We start from the raw sequence: 16,577 nt of genomic DNA, 5'->3' as shown, positions 1-16,577 counted from the left end.
CAGTAGAATGAAAAACTCCATGAGATCTTCATCTCTTCTGTTCCCTGATATATCCCAAGTGCCTAGAAGAGTGTTCACTAAAGATTTATTGATTGAATTATTTTTCAGATTATTTTCTGAAAAGTCTATAGCCATTTGTACTTCAACCAAATGTCAAGAGCACCTAATTTCTTCCATGTCCACCAGCACTGGACGTTATTCATTTACTTTTTACCATTCTGCTAAAGAAAGTGATAATATCTCATTGTTCCTTTAATTGGCATTTGTCTAACCACTAGTTAAGATGAGCATATTTTTGTGTGTTTAATGGCCATGTGGAATTCCTCTGCTGTGATTGCCTATTTATATATTTGGAGTATTTCCCTCCTCACCCTCGCTCCCCTCTTCCTCATTTTCTTCTTCCTTATTTCTGTTTCCCTCTCCTCTTCCCTCTCCCCCCTCCTCTTCCTTCTTTTCCTCTTCCTCTTCTTCATCTTCTCTTTCTCCTTCTTCTTCTTTTTCAGTTTTTCCTATCAATTTGTAGGGACCTTTCCATAGCATAGTTTATCCTCTTAGTGAAAATATTTTTCCAAGTCTGAGACTTATTTTTGATTTTGTTTATAATATCATTTACCATGAGAAAATGTCTACATTCACATGTCATCCTATATATGTGTGTATCTATTACTTCATGATTCCTTATTTTGTTGTCTTGCTTAGAAAGGTCTCCTCCAACCCCAGGTTTCCTAAATTTTTAAAATATTTTTATTTTAAACTATTTTTACATTTAAAGTTCAGTCAATTTGGAATTTATTTTCGTTTATGGGGCAAAACAATGGATACCTGATGCATAGACAGTTATGCATCTTTTTCCACTGAACTGAAATACCACCTTTCTCATATGTTAGGCTCTCATTTATGCTTGGATCATTAATCAAATTTCGTATTCTTGTCCTCAGATCAATATACCCATTTCTGATTTATACTATATTATTTGGTCATGGTGGCTCTAGAGTAAGTTTTAACGTCTGTTGAAGAACAACCCTTCTCACTATTTTTTTTAACATCTTTATTGGAGTATAATTGCTTTACAATAGTGTGTTAGTTTCTGCTGTATAACAAAATGAATCAGCTATATGTATACATATATCCCCATATCCCCTCCCTCCCACCTTCCCTATCCCACCCCTCTAGGTGGTCACAAAGCACCAAGCTGATCTCCCTGTGCTATGTGGCTGCTTCCCACTAGCTATCTATTTTACATTTGGTAGTGTATATATGTCCATGTCACTCTCACTTCGTCCCAGCTTACCCTTCTCCCTCCCCATGTTCTCAAGTCCATTCTCTATGTCTGCGTCTTTACTCCTGTCCTGCCCCTCTCACTATTTTTTATTTCCACAATTTTAAATATTCTTGTACCTTTATTCTTTCAACATGTCTTCAAAATTATTTTATCTTATTTAAAAAACATCATGATTCTATTTGGAAATGCATTTAATTTAAATGCACTTCATTCTTATTATCCATGGTAGTTATGCTCTTTGAAGTCACGTGAACAATGAACTAGTGGAAACTGAACGATGGCTCCTGGGAAAAAACACAGGGTTAGGATCTTGGAAGTCTCTGGTCAGAAGATTTTCATCAACCTATCAATATATAACCTTGTTTTTCATGTGTTTCTTTTCTTTTTTTAATTAGTTATCTATTTTATACATATTAGTGTATATATGTCAATCTCAATCTCCCAATTCATCCCACCCCCCACCCCCATGTGTTTCTATTTAAAGATATATGTATACTGTTTAATGTTTACTGTTGATTAATTAACATTGAACCCATGTAACTCGTGTCTGAACGAAGCTTATTTCATACACGTATTTTTTTGTTAAGACATATCATAGCCTTCTCACGCCTAGGAACGCTAGCCAGCACTTCAGCACCACGTTTGGAGGCTATTTGCAACAGTGAAATCACCAACAAAAAGCACAAAAATGTGAAAAACATGGCACAAGATAGACTGTGTAAAGGACATGTGTTTATACTATAAGGGCAGAAACCAGAAGGCAGGGTATCACTCAGTTCTACCTCAGCTGTGCATCAGGCAACTCACATTTTTTTGCCACTCTGTGCATGTCTGCAAATGACCAAAGAAGCATCGCGAGTACTGATTTTAAGGTTTTGTTTTTTTTTTTTTTTTTTTTTTTTTCGGTACGGGGACCTCTCACTGTTGTGGCCTCTCCCGTTCCGGAGCACAGGCTCCAGACACACAAGCTCAGCGGCCATGGCTCACGGGCCCAGCCGCTCTGCGGCATGTGGGATCTTCCAGGACCGGGGCACGAACCCGTGTCCCCTGCATCGACAGGCGGACTCTCAACCACTGCGCCACCAGGGAAGCCCTTAAGGTTAACTTTTGAATCGCGTACATTGTTATGTTAGTGTCTTCTCTTTTAGGAATTTGGTATGTTTCTCCCTTTTGCTCAGGTCTTGTTTTCTGTATATTCAATCAAATATTACAGCTTTCCTTATATGGGTTTTGTATCTTTTTTGTTAAGTTTTTTCTAGTTTCTTTTAAAAATAATTTTACAAGTGTTGTAAATGGGATTTTTATAAAATTTCTGGCCAGCTATTGCTGATATAGTGAAGAGCTATTTGTGCATGCATATTTTATTTTCCACCACTCAAAACCAATTAATTCTACTAGTTTTTGCTAGAGTTACTCGCGGTTTCTTGGGGATTCACAATCATATTAGCTGTAAATGGAAGTAATTTTGTGTTCTTTTTCACAGTTTTTATATTCTTTTTTAGTATATTTGTAAGAATGTCCCAAAATATATAATAATAGTGGTGATATTTGGTACCTGGATTTCAGTTATGTTTTTGTAAGTGAAAATATTATCAGTGTAAACTATTTCATGGAATCTACATTAAAAGGAAGGAGGCTTATTAGGCTGAAGAATGTTTGCTGAATCAATGAATGAATTCAATATTACCACTTGGCAATAACCATGAATCTCTTAGAAGATGGTCAGTACCGATGTGCCAACTTAATAGATAGCAAGGATATGATTTTGCCTATTATCACAATGTAAAATAGTAATATTCCACTTTAATTTCTCCTTGACCAGTCACTAATCAGAATTTTTGAATTCATTAGTAGCTAGGCTAAAGTGGAAATTATTACATTAGAATTTTACTTTGGTGAACAACTCAATTGTACTCTGGTGAACAGAATATAACACACCAACATTTAAAGAACGTTTAGCTTTGCGTAGGACTTGCAATTCCCTTTCCTCATCTTGTCTCCACAAATATTACTCTGGGAATAGGAAGGACAGGTTATCCCTATTATCAGGTGAAGAAACCAAGTCTTAGAAGCAGTCCCCAAGGCCACACACAGAGTTGGCTGAGAACAAGACTTCTGTGTCTCTCTGTCCCAGGTTCAAACTTCACTTACGTCTTCCAACACTGGGTAATTACTCCTTGAGACACTTTCATACCCCATTCTAAAAAACCCACTTTATCAATCAATCCATTAATTCCTCCATCATGCATCCATCCATTTTATTACTCGGTCCATCAGTCATTCAACAAACACTTATTGAGCATTTACCACATTCAGATATTTTTACAGATTCTGGAAATACAACTGGAAACAATAAAAGTTTCCTCCCCCGATGGAGCTTACATTATTGAAAAAAAATTAAAAGTAAAAGTGAAATTTGTATAACGACAGATGCTGATGAAGTGCTTTGAAGAAAAATAAAGCAAGGGAGGAGGATTGGGAGTGCCAGAGTGGGGACAGGGGCTAAAATGATAAATGGGTGGTCAGGAGAGGCCTTAAGGATGAGATGACATTTGAGCAGAACTTTTGCAAGTATTTAGGAGGTAGGCGTCAAGTCATACAGAGAAATGGTCTAGGAATATGAATTCTTTAAAGTAAAGGTTTACGTCTTAAGAGTGGGGGGATCTGGCTTAGTCTTATGAGGAGGAGGGAGGAATCAGGGCTGGAGCACAGAGGTTGGTGGGGAGGTGACACTGGAGAGGTTCCCAGGGTAGCTCAAACCTGCAGGCGTTTTCTAAGTCATCTTACAACTTTTAGATTTTAGCTTAAAAACAGTGGGGAGCTAATGGAGGGGTTTAAGGCACAGAAGTTTGGGAAAAATGAGTGCGTGAGGAATGTCATCATATTTTGAATTTGTAAAAGGTAAGTCAGGCTTCTGTGGCCAAAAGAAATGCACATAAGAGCATGGATCTTTGTGTTCTAACTATGAGAATGGAGGAATTTAGACAAGATCTCAAGTATTCAATAAATCCAGCTGATTACTTGTCCTAGTTTACTGTCATTCTGTCAGGGAAAGGTGAAATAAACGGCTTGAAGAAGACAGATGAATTGGCATCTGATATCTTTGTTTCTATTTTTAAATTTAAATTATTGGTACTCTATTAAAGCTATACATCAAGATGATATCCAAAATCTCTAACTTCAAGAATACATTGGGGCTTCCCTGGTGGCACAGTAGTTAAGAATCTGCCTGACAATGCAGGGGACATGGGTTCGAGCCCTGGTCCGGGAAGATCCCACATGCCGTGGAGCAACTAAGCCCGTGTGCCACAACTACTGAGCCTGCGCTCTAGAGCCCGCGAGCCACAACTACTGAGCCCACTTGCTACAACTACTGAAGCTGGCGCGCCTAGAGCCCGTGCTCTGCAACAAGAGAAGCCACCGCTCTAAGAAGCCTGTGCACCGAAGAGTAGCCCCCGCTCGCTGCAATTAGAGAATAGCCCACGCGCAGCAACGAAGACCCAATGCAGCCAAAAATTAAAAAAAAAAAAAAAAAAAAAAAAGAATACATTGCTAACCACCTGCTAGGAAAATGTGGTACAGGTATAAGGCATGGCATCTAATGCGAAGTCAACATGTATTTTTTCCCTTTAAAGAGCTGTAAAAATACATTAAATTATACCAAACTGTAAAAAGTGACAAAATGGCCACAGAAATAGGGTCTGGGATCGAGATGGAAATATGCTGGTAGATGTCTGAGAAAAGTTTAGAGAATTACAAAAGAAATTAATAAATGAATACCAATTTGATTAAAGTGATCTATTCTTATACTTCTGGTAGATAAAATAAGAGTGAATGAATTATTCTGGGTTTTTTTTCTCCCAGAAGTCTGATGATCATAAGCCCATGGAAACAGTACCTCTCTCCTTTATCTTCTGAAATGTTAAATTATAAAGAAGTAGTTACTTCACTAGTTAAGGTCATGAAGACTTTTAAAAAGCCATCTTTAGGCTGGTGCTCAGGTATGTGATGGGCGATCTCAGATACCAGTGGTGCTGGATATCCTTTGAGATGACCCTCTGTAGCATAGTTTGGCATTCTGAATTTTGAGGATTAACAAAATTCACAACTTTTGATGCAATGGTTTTACTTGAGAGAATTTATCTTAATAAAATATAAGAAAATGCGTGTGTAGGGATGTTGACTACAGAATTTTGGTGGGGGACAAAATTGGAAAATGACCAAAATGTTAAGGGATTACTTGTGAATTATGGCACTTCCTTATAAGGATAAGAGTGAGGTCATTGAAATGATATTTTGGAAGCTAATGACAGGGAAAATGCTCTCCATTTAATGTAAATGGAGAAAAGGATGAAAAGTTGTGTCTGCAGCATAATTCCTGATCTGGTAACACTGAAATGTGAATAGCACTCACCTGTGAGTGATGGAATGTGTCTTTCTTTTCCTTTTTTAAAAAAATAAGTATTAATTCTGAATTAGGCTTTCAAAAGTAACCCAACAAAAAAAGAAAGATGTTGGAGAAAGTTATTCAAATACTCTAATATTAAAAATCTTCTGTGTCTGTCTGAGGTCTTTAGTTGGGATAACTCTAAATGATTGGATGGGCCACTTAAAGGTATTTTTGTCTCGTGTTCTACTTTAAAATTAAAGGTCGCTTCTAGAGGGAAACAGCATCTTTACCCCTCCCCTGCTTGCTGGCTGCATAACCCAGTACCCAGGCTCTGGGCTGCCAACCTGCACGACAGTCACTTGGAGACACTCACCTGGCCTGTGCCTGGTTAACCACATCTCTTGGATTCACCTGGTCCAGCAGCCACTGCCTTCTTGCAGCTTCTTTCCTCCTACAGCGCCCTTGGAGCAGGTTGTTTCTGAGGGTCCTGAGGAAGAGTTTTGTATTGTCTTTTGCTGACATCTGCTGGAATGACCAACAGAACAAATTGTGTCAGATCAGTCTTAAAGTGGTCTTCTTTCCTTACTTGGGTGGATTGGCAGCCATGGAAGTTTCTGAAATTATTTCACTTATCGTGATGTCCACAGAAAAATCATCTTACTTCCTTACTACCTGAATTTCTTCACATCCTCTCTCTATACACATACATATAGTATATGTTTCCAAATTACATACTCCCCAACTTCTGCAAAAACTCCTCTTCCTTAGAGCAACCCAGGAATGGGGAATGTTAAAGCTAGAAGGAGGTATGAAAGAGGACTAAGCCTGTGGTTACTAATTTGGAGGATTCCTCTGAGATTTTATTTCCAGAAAAATCCTCATACATTTAGTCTTGTATAAAATATCAGTGGATTCTCAGACCACCTGAAGTCCACCCCACATGTAAGGCAAAAGGAAACAAAGCAACGAGTCCTTTAATTAAAAATATTCAACCCTTGAAATCTGAAGTGTAATAACAAAATGACCACATGGTGTCAGTGTAATATCGATAAACCCTATTTCTCCCCAGACTTTAGAAACAAGAGGATCATAGGCCAATAATCTGAGGATCTGGGTTAATAAAATTTAGTAAAGCAATATCCATTGAAAATTATTTGGCAAGATTGAGGCACATGACTTTTGTGGACCATTCATGGTAAAGAGAGAATGAGGGGAGAACTGTCCTCAGTAAAGGTAATTAATCAATATTTTTCACTATTGTGAAATTTGGGGATGAGGCCATCTGCATGGAGAAACTGATTCATACTCAGTGATGAAAAGAGAGTGTTCTTTCTGGAAAAATTGAAATGCTCTCTGCTTTAAAATTATCCTATTTCTCTTTCTTCTTAGCAAGAGCTGAATTCTCTTGCTGAGTATTATAATTTTCTTTAAAAAAATTTTGAAAGTCAGCTATGAAGTCTTAGTTTTACACTTTTCCAGTCAAAACTGAGATAGAAATCTTTCTCTTTTGTTTTTCCTAAGGAAAAAATTACTTGAATTTTAGTGCTCAGGAAAAGACATGTTAAAAAAGAAAATTCCCGGGCCTCCCTGGTGGCGCAGTGGTTGAGAGTCCGCCTGCCGATGCAGGGGATACGGGTTCGTGCCCCGGTCTGGGAGAATCCCATATGCCGCGGAGCGGCTGGGCCCATGAGCCATGGCCGCTGGGCCTGCGCATCCGGGGCCTGTGCTCTGCAACGGGAGAGGCCACAACAGTGAGAGGCCCGCATACCGCAAAAAGAAAAAAAAATAAAAATAAAAAAATAAAAAAGAAAATTCCCGAAATGTACTAGCAACTAGAGGCCTTGATGCATCATTTTACCAAACCAGGGCTTTTTCTTTTTAATCTGTATCCATTTCCAATGCCTCTCCCCTCTTACTGCTCAGATATTTTCTAGTACACAGTAGGAGTCAATGGCTTCAGATTAGACTCTGGTCTTTTCTTATCCCCAAAAGGTTTATTAAAATCTACAGTGTAAAGAAAGTATATGTATACTGAGAGATATTTAAGGTTGAGCGTGCCACTTCCTTAGTCTTAAATATTATATGTATGAAAGGAGCAGAACCTGTGGTTTTCCAGGAGGGAAAGTTTTTTAATTGCTGTAGCTTTCACTGATAAGATTCATGAATAGTTTGGTACATGGCATTAGATGTTACCTGGATGCAGTTCTCAATCACAGGATGAGACTTCTGGTGGGACTTGCTCTGAAGACCAGATAAGAAACACACCTGACAGATGTCAAAGTTGAGACACTTCAGACAGCGGTATCTGCCAATTAAAATGGAAGTGTGACTTACATCACTAGTAGGTGAGCAAAGAAAGTATTATTCAGGTGGAGAATGAGCATCCTAAAATACACAGGAGGTGTCTGAGCTATCGAGTGAGTATAAAGTTGTCTTCTTTTGGGTTTCCCTGGTGGCGCAGTGGTTGAGAGTCTGCCTGCTGATGCAGGGGACACGGGTTCGTGCCCCGGTCTGGGAAGATCCCACATTCGACGGAGCGGCTGGGCCCGTGAGCCATGGCCGCTGGGCCTGCATGTCTGGAGCCTGTGCTCCGCAACGGGAGAGGCCACAACAGTGAGAAGCCCGTGTATCGCAAAAAAAAAAAAAAAAAAAAGAAAGTTGTCTTCTTTTGTTGGCATTTTTATAACATGACATTAAATTAATATAGTTTTGTCAACAAACTATCATATAGACGCCTGATTCATCCTCTCCACCCCGCCCCCCAAATACCAAGTGTCTTTTATATGCAGGGTATTATGTGCTACAACCTTTAGGATAGACCCTTAAGTCTGCAGCCACGTTTGTGTAGCTGCATAATTCATTCAGGTAATTTGAATTTAATTGCCAACTTAAAGAAAACTGGGAGATTTCCCAAAAGTTTGAATTCTAGCTTCTCTGGAAAATGTGTGAGATATGATGATTTTGGACCTGCATTCTTGTGTGGTGTTGGGGAAAATAAAACCATAGATAAAGAATCTAAAATAAATGTGTCATTTATCAGAAATTTGTATGTAGGAAAGAATAATGTGGAAGAGAGGGGGTTCCTCACCAGCCAAGACTGAGTGACCACCACACCCAAGTTTCTTAACACATCAGTGTTGCAGACTTTCTGTTATAGACAGTTACAATCTTAAATCTCCTGTGATCAGAAGGACAGGCGGAAATCTTGAGACACTCTGGTAGGGAAGGGTGTCTCTGGGCACTCAGGGAACATGTTGTGATATTGGGGAGGGCTGGTGAGACCTCATAGTCATGAATTAGTAACTTTTAAGGATGAGTGGGGTCACATTGTTTGTCTGCAAAATATCAGGGATCTATACTTTTTTTTCCTGCTGTTTTAACTCCCTTCTTCAACTACAGAGGATGTGGCATAAAGTAGGGTCTTCCCCATCAACGGCAGCAATGGGCGAGTGCAAGGGGGCAGCTACACCTTTAAGACAGTCCATCCCCAGACTACTGCCCTCATTTATACTCCTTGCCTTGCCCCCAATAGCATTTGAGTTTTCAACCCCGGTCTTCAAAGTTATAAAACTTAAACTATGACAAGATTCCTATGCTCTTCAAATTTCATATCTGGCTGCAAAGACATGATATGGAAGCTTGAGGTACTAACTAGCAAATTTAGGTACTGTGTGATGAAGTGCTGAGTAAGAGGCATGGATAATACATGCTGTAGAAGAGATGGGGGAGATCCCTGGGAGCTGATATGGTCTGATAACTTTTTCTGGAAGAGCTGAGACTCATGCTGGGCATAGAATGCTGGGTGGGGGATTAAAGTAGAGGAAATCCCAGGTAGAAGGATGAGGAAGAGTAAGGTAATGCAGACTGGGGTGAAGAAGAAGGGTTAGCGCTTTTCAGACCTATCAGACCTACAGGTAACTGTGGAGAATGGAGGAATAAAAACTTGCAGTGGGGCTGCCCTGGTGGCGCAGTGGTTGAGAGTCCGCCTGCCGATGCAGGGGACCCGGGTTCGTGCCCCGGTCCGGGAAGATTCCACATGCCGCGGAGTGGCTGTGCCCATGAGCCATGGCCGCTGAGCCTGAGCGCCCATAGCCTGTACTCCGCAACGGGAGAGGCCACAACAGTGAGAGGCCTGAGTACCGCAAACAAAACAAAACAAAAAACTTGCAATGTTCCTGAGGCCAGATGGCAGAAGGGCTTCTGATCAAAGTCATTGGAAGGCAGAGCAGGAGGATGCAAATGCCATGAGACCAACTTTCACGGTCTTTGTTCACTGCCGTCCCCAACACCTAGTCCCAGGGTAGGATAATACAGAGTGTTGAAGGGCTATCGCAGTAGCAAACATTTTTGAGCCCTTACTATGTAGCAGGCAGTGGACATGCACTGACATAGTTAATCCCCATGAAAGTTCTTTAAGGCAAGGCATCCTTATTATTATCCTCATTTGAAGAAACTGATTCAAAGAGAGTTTAAGCAATTGCACAAAGTTACACAACTACGTAGTAAATGGTAGCATTAGACTTTGAGCCCAGGGATACCATCTAAATGGAGAGCCAGCTATTTTAACCCCTGTTAATAGACCACCAAGGCAGGAGACTTGAGTCTGAGTCACATGCCACTGTTACTAGGTGACCTTGAAATGGAAACTTAAGCTCATTGTTTTGAAGATACCTGGAACAACGCAGGTTTTCAAAGAACACTAGTTGAACAAAATTAAATGAATGACAGTTTCTTCAATGAAGAAAATGGGGCTAGTAAACCCTGCCCTCTCGGCCTTGCAAAGTTTTTACAAAGCTTTGAAAATTATTCAGCATGCGTAACTGGGGAGACATGAAGTCTATAACATAAAGTATTTTTTATAAAGATGATTTGATGAGCCACCTGTCCTGGCTGCTTTATTTAACATTACTGTATGGTTACAGTTGACTCGTTAGGACAATACACTGACCCTAATCTTGGCTTATGTCCTCCATGCTCTGAAACTACCGACAGGTGTGTGAGAAAGGGTGCAGTGTGGATAATGAGATTGGCCTGTTGTTGATGGCTTTACTCATAGAGAACCAACTTTTTTCCCCTAATTTCATTTCAAAGTTACATGGCTATTACAGAGCATAAATGTGACACATTCTGCTAAAATTGAACACTTGGCTTAGGAACAAGCTCTGGTCTTTGTAGCTTCTCTTACTTTAGGAGGTCAAGTCTTTGCCCTCTTCCTGCTATACCTCCGGATCTGCAAACACTTCTGTTCTAAAATGTCTTTATGAGTCTCACTGAAACTAAAAGCCTTGAGGCTATTACTGGAGTTTTCTGAGAGCCAAAAGCACAGGTTTAAGGTTAGAACTGTGATACATTCAAGCAACTTCTAATAGACTCAGAAGGTTACAGCTAAAAGAAGCCTAAGTCATCATTTGACCCACCTCTCCTCTTGCTTACAAAGAAACCAAGGTCTAGAAAGGTTAAAGGCCATGCCCAGATCACGCAGCTGTCTGCATATATGAGAACTGTACATCGCCTCAGATTTCTAGGAGGAAGGGTAGGTCACACAGTGGCATTTCTTTTTTGTTTGTTTGTTTGTTTTTTTGGGTTTTTTTTGTGGTACGCGGGGCTCTCACTGTTGTGGCCTCTCCCATTGCCGGAGCACAGGCTCCAGACGCGCAGGCTCAGCGGCCATGGCTCACGGGCCCAGCCACTCTGTGGCATGTGGGATCTTCCCAGACCAGGGCACGAACCCGTGTTGCCTGCATCGGCAGGTGGACTCTCAACCACTGCGCCACCAGGGAAACCCCACACAGCAGCATTTCTAAGAGGGAGCTTGCTCTCACTCTCAATAGATAGGGACATAATCTAAAACTTAAAGTATGGCACTTCTAGCCCTCTGCCTTTGCTTTTATTTTATTTTATTTTATTTTTTGAGTGACCTGAGCAAGTCCTTCAAATTCTGTGAGACTCCTTTATAAAATAAAAATAATACATGCTTTATGTTACACAGAATGCTTTTGAAAAAATATTTCAATGTAAAAGTTGTATTTTATATAACTGCAAAGTGAATTCTGTACCTAACCCAGTGCAGAACACATAGTAACTGCTTAAATAATACTTGTTTATTGAGTAAGTCAGTATGATATACATATAACATGGAAAATCATATTCATGTTTGCCCACTGTCCAATAAAAAAAGGTTTATTTTTCATTGTAGTATGCAGATTTCTTTGGTTTGGCTTACTTGGTTTCTAACAGTTGGGGCCATTTTTATGTTTTATTGTTTCAACTTGAGTTATTTGTGAAGAGTTTGTCATGAGTGAAGTTTCAGTGTGTCCTCAGAATTCTCGGCAAATCCAATTCATTTTCTCAGCAAAATTAAAACCTGCTTTCCAGTTTCTTAGTGGACCCAACAGACCTATTTTATATCAGTCCTCCTGCCCCTCCTGAGCACCCCCTTTTTTACCTGTTTTGAGCTCCCCAGTTGCCCCAGCTCTTCAATCCTACCCCATCTCCAGCCCCTGTTACACCCATGTTCCTCCACCATGGTGGCCCCCCTGCCTGGCCCACACCTGTACGCTTCCTTCTCTTCTCCCCATCTTTAATAATAACTCGAATTTCACTTCTTTATTGTTTTATTGACAAGAGAACTACAACACCCTTTCCCTAATATGGGATTTTGACTGTCATCCTCAAAGCTGTGGAAAGGTCTGAATCTCCAGTGTCCAAACCTAGCTTTCAAATCTGCCTTTTCCTTGAGACCAGAGAAGCTCTGGTGTGAGCTGCTCCCACAAAGCCTCATCATTCCTTTGGGTTCAAGGAATGTTCTCAGTTGTCTGCACAAGGTGGCAGCAGAGCATCACGGTTGCAAAGCAGGCACCTTGGATTCGGTCGGTAGCCTCTGCCACTTGCTAACCATGTGAGCTTAAGGTTAAGTTATCTAGTGTCTCTGCAAATTAGGCATAATAATACCACATTTATACAGAGTTGTAACAGGCTTTACATGAAATGATGCATGTGAACTACACAACCTAACGCTTGCTCAACATTTAACAAATGTAACAGGGTCCTACTATATTGCACCAAGAACTATAGTCAATATCCTGTGATAAACTGTAATGGAAAAGAACATGAAAAAGAATATGTATATGTTTAATGGAACCACCTTGCTGCACAGCAGAAATTAACACAACATTGTAAATCAACTATACTTCAATAAAATTTTTTTAAAAAGCAAAGAATGTAAACTATTGTTATTGTTATTATTATGGATGGTTCCAAAGTATTTAACAGCATTTTTTGGTAAAAAAAGACAAAAAAATTTCCCCTTAAGGAACAAAAATATCTAGCAGTCAGAGTATGTGTCAATAGAACTTAATATTCCATTAATTATAGAAGGTAAAATAAAATTTATTATAAGCAGGATCACTCATACAGGAAATTATTCACCCCCCAAAATCAACTGAGTTCTAGATGTGTAAGAAGGACCACAAAAAAATCTGGAGAGATGCAGCTCCAACTCCAGACCCATTTGGAGAGTGACGGTCCATGTAATAGTGATGAATGACTCTACCTCAGTCCTGTGATGGGGAAGTTCCTGCAGATTCTACATCGAACAGGGTGAGTGACCATTTCAGTGGCTGACAGTCGGTAGCAGGTCGGGAGCCACAGGAGGATGGGAGGCTCAGATTGTAACCAAGATAGGAATTTCTCTTCTTTAATTGCTGAGCTCAACACCTGAAAAACAAGGGCACACTCAGTTGTGTTTCTAGGCAGAACTTTGGTCTCTTGTAGAGGTGAAAATGTATTTTCATCTTCTCTTCTGGCTCTGTTTCTGTAGGCTCTGCTTAAGAAGTTTATCACATGCAAATTCGGGGCAAGTCTACCTCTAAATTAGGTTGTCTAGGATGCAGTGTAGAGTAGTAGGTCTGTGATTTAAATGGGTCAGCAGTGGTGTCTGCCCCCCAGGTCCAAGGGACATGTGAATGGCACTCACCCCTTGGAAACAGCTGCGTGTAGCACTCTCCACAGAGCACAGAGCTCGACTTTCCCCCATGACAGTCGGGATCTACAAGAGGCAAGAAACCCCACGTCAGCGATCAAGAAATGGAGAAATAGGTGGCCACCAGTCATGCCTGCGCGGTGGCGCTTATGGCCATAGCATCACAAGTAACTGTTGTCTGAGACTGGATGAGCTGTCTCAGTCTAGGCAAACAGGACATGTGTGGGTTTTGTGCAGTGTATGAATAGAGATAATGAATGAACAAGTGGGAAGAAGTGGAGCTGGGAGGAGGAGTGAGAAGAAAGTCTGGCAGTGGGGGAAATACAGGGAGGGCTTGCATTGTTTCTCTTCTTTTGACCCCAGTCAAATATTTAATCTTTCTTTGCCCTTGTGCACCTATGAATTACAAGTAACGACGATACTGTATTAAAGTTCAGGGCAGTTTTAAGGAAACCTTTTCAAACACTTTCACGTTGTCTCATTTTAACAAATCCCAATTTCTGAGGTAGGGCAGTCATCATCCTTGTTTAAAGCAAGGAGTAATTGAGATCTGATATTTCGTCCAAGGTAAAACAAGCAAGCAAGCAAACAAACAAACAAATGCAAGTTAGCTGCAGAATTGAGATCTCACTCCAAGACTCCTTACTCTGTTGAGGGGTTTTCCCAAAGCTTCGTCACACCCAGACCTGATGTGTATTCCAATGGCTTGATTTACACTACCTCACTCAATGGTTTCCACCTTTCAATCAGTCCCATTAAGGAGTTTAACTAAGGGACTAAGAACCCCTTGTGACTGCCGAGATGGCTAGGGACTTGGCCCTGACTTTATCTATATGCACACATACATGTACCTGTCACCTCCATTTATGCCCATTTGGTTGTGGGTCCCAGTTTCACATCTGATGTCTTCTACAGCACAGTCTGTCAGCAGGCATTGCTCCTAAGCTCAGAAGTAATTTCAAAGACCCCCCTGCTGAGTCCATCAACTCGAATAAACATTCTTCTAATCAGGAAAGTGGCACTTAGAGCCACTTTGCTGACAATTAGCCAGACAGAAGTCAACAAACATTTGCGTAATCCTGACAAGACGGCTTGTACTTTAAATTGATAATAACCCCATCACCAGCTGAATAAGTACTGTGCATTATTTGGCTTTTGTCTGAAAAAATAACTCACTAACCATACTTTGACCTGAGAGTGCTGATGAGCTAACTGGAGCATTTATTTGGATGGCGTCCTTGAGCCCTGAGAAAGGGGTTTAGCCTCATTTGTAAAATAAGGAATGTGGATCAGATAGGACCCACTTGCCAGCTCTGTGATTCTGACACCAGTCAAAAGAAAATTCACTTCTGTAGTGGGTTCTAACCTACACTTTTGGCTTTTAAGTGTGTGCACAAAGATTTTGTGGATTAATTGCCCATTTGACTAATTTCTCAGGTGTTCTAAGGAAGGAGGCAGTGTGGCTGGATAGCATGCCAGCACAGGCAGAACACCACTTGAAATGATAATTATGATTCTTGGGGGAGGGATTGGGATTACACGGTAGGGTCTGGAATTTTCTATGGGAACCCATCTCAGTGCTCTTAATGGTAGTAAATGGGATGATAATTTGCTGTGCAAACCTCCATCTTCCTAACAGCTTTCTCAGGAGCCTACTAACGCATTGCGGGGGAGACAGCGCTGCAGGAGCTGCCATTTCAGCAGCTCATTGACCTCAGTTGAGCCTGAAACAAGGGCAGATTTTTAGGGCCTCTTGGATGGGGACCCAGCCTGGGGCCAGCTGTAGTAGTGAGAAAGCAGCACAGGATTTCAGGAGGAGGAAGATGCCCCTCCGTCCATCTTCTTTCATTACATCCACCTCAACACCTTAGTATAACAAGCCTGATTGCACAAATGGATGGACAGATTTTCCCAGTCTCCCTGGCTCCCCGCAGCTTGAGTCCTAAGATGTTGGGATTGTTGGGGAAGTAGCTCCTTAACATATGCCTGGAGTCGGCAGAAAACAGGGCCCATGTGCTGCTGCAACCACCAGAACGGCTCTTAAATAACTACATATGATGTTTGAACCTGAGGAATTAAAAAAAAATCATTGCTCCACTTAAAAACTATGAACATCTTACATATTATTTGGAATTTGCAGAATACATTAAATACTAATTATTACAATCAATATGAACATAAACTATTACTATTAAGGCCAAATCAAAGCAAAGGTAATTTTGGATAGGTTTTTCTAAATCATATTCCCTGTCTGATAATCTCTTTCCTTACCCACTCCCACCTGTATCATAATTATCCCCAGTTCAGAATCCTCGGTTCTGAAGGGTACCAGAATATATCACCCCCAAATATGAGCCCTTGGCATATGTATTATTTTGAACTAAAGGCCATTGAGAACCAGTAGATGCAGAAAAAGCTATAAAAACAGGGCACACGTTTTCCTTTTGTAAAGGAAATTTACATTTATAAAGGAAATTTCTTTTTACCAATAGTGTCTCCCCCTCCCTATCAGGAAGAGGAGGACTCTTAACAACACTTATTAATGGAAAAACCACGGACTTAAATCTGCATAACAAAACTTACTAAACAACCCTTGTTCACCATCTATTTCCTGGTCACTTTCTCATAACTTGCCTCCCCCCACCCAGAAGCCCAGAGCCCCCTTCCCTTTGTTTAGTGTAAAATAATTTACAAGCCTGAGTTCCATCCACCTCTTTGAGTTACTCATCACTGGGTGTTCCCATGTGTATGCACCATACACATTTAAACTTTGGTTTGTTTTTCTCTTGTTAATTCTGTCTTTTGCCAGTCCAATTTATAGGGCCCCAGTCATAGAACTTAAGATGGGTCAAGGAAAAAGAAATTTTTTTCTTCCCTACAGTCCAGATAGAAAATGACAGAAAATTACTATGGCTTCACTGTGA

The 16,577-nt window shown here is 40.6% G+C and overlaps 1 protein-coding gene across 1 annotated transcript in view; it reads right to left on the bottom strand.

The window, feature by feature from the left end:
- DYTN (dystrotelin) overlaps positions 1-16,577 on the bottom strand; it is a gene marked incomplete at both ends in the record, with an annotated part of 50,509 nt that overhangs the window by 18,069 nt on the left and 15,863 nt on the right. The window contains 4 exons of the mRNA XM_082630407.1: positions 6,046-6,194; positions 7,866-7,977; positions 13,225-13,388; positions 13,648-13,719. Of these exons, the coding sequence (XP_082486533.1) occupies positions 6,046-6,194; positions 7,866-7,977; positions 13,225-13,388; positions 13,648-13,719 (497 nt within the window). The remainder of the gene's footprint in view (positions 1-6,045; positions 6,195-7,865; positions 7,978-13,224; positions 13,389-13,647; positions 13,720-16,577) is intronic.

The sequence above is a fragment of the Mesoplodon mirus genome, assembly GCF_964341445.2.
Source record: "Mesoplodon mirus genome assembly, chromosome: 8".
Lineage (NCBI taxonomy): Eukaryota > Metazoa > Chordata > Mammalia > Artiodactyla > Ziphiidae > Mesoplodon > Mesoplodon mirus.
Note: the sequence above shows the minus strand (reverse complement) of the source record. Positions and strands in the feature narration are given on the sequence as shown.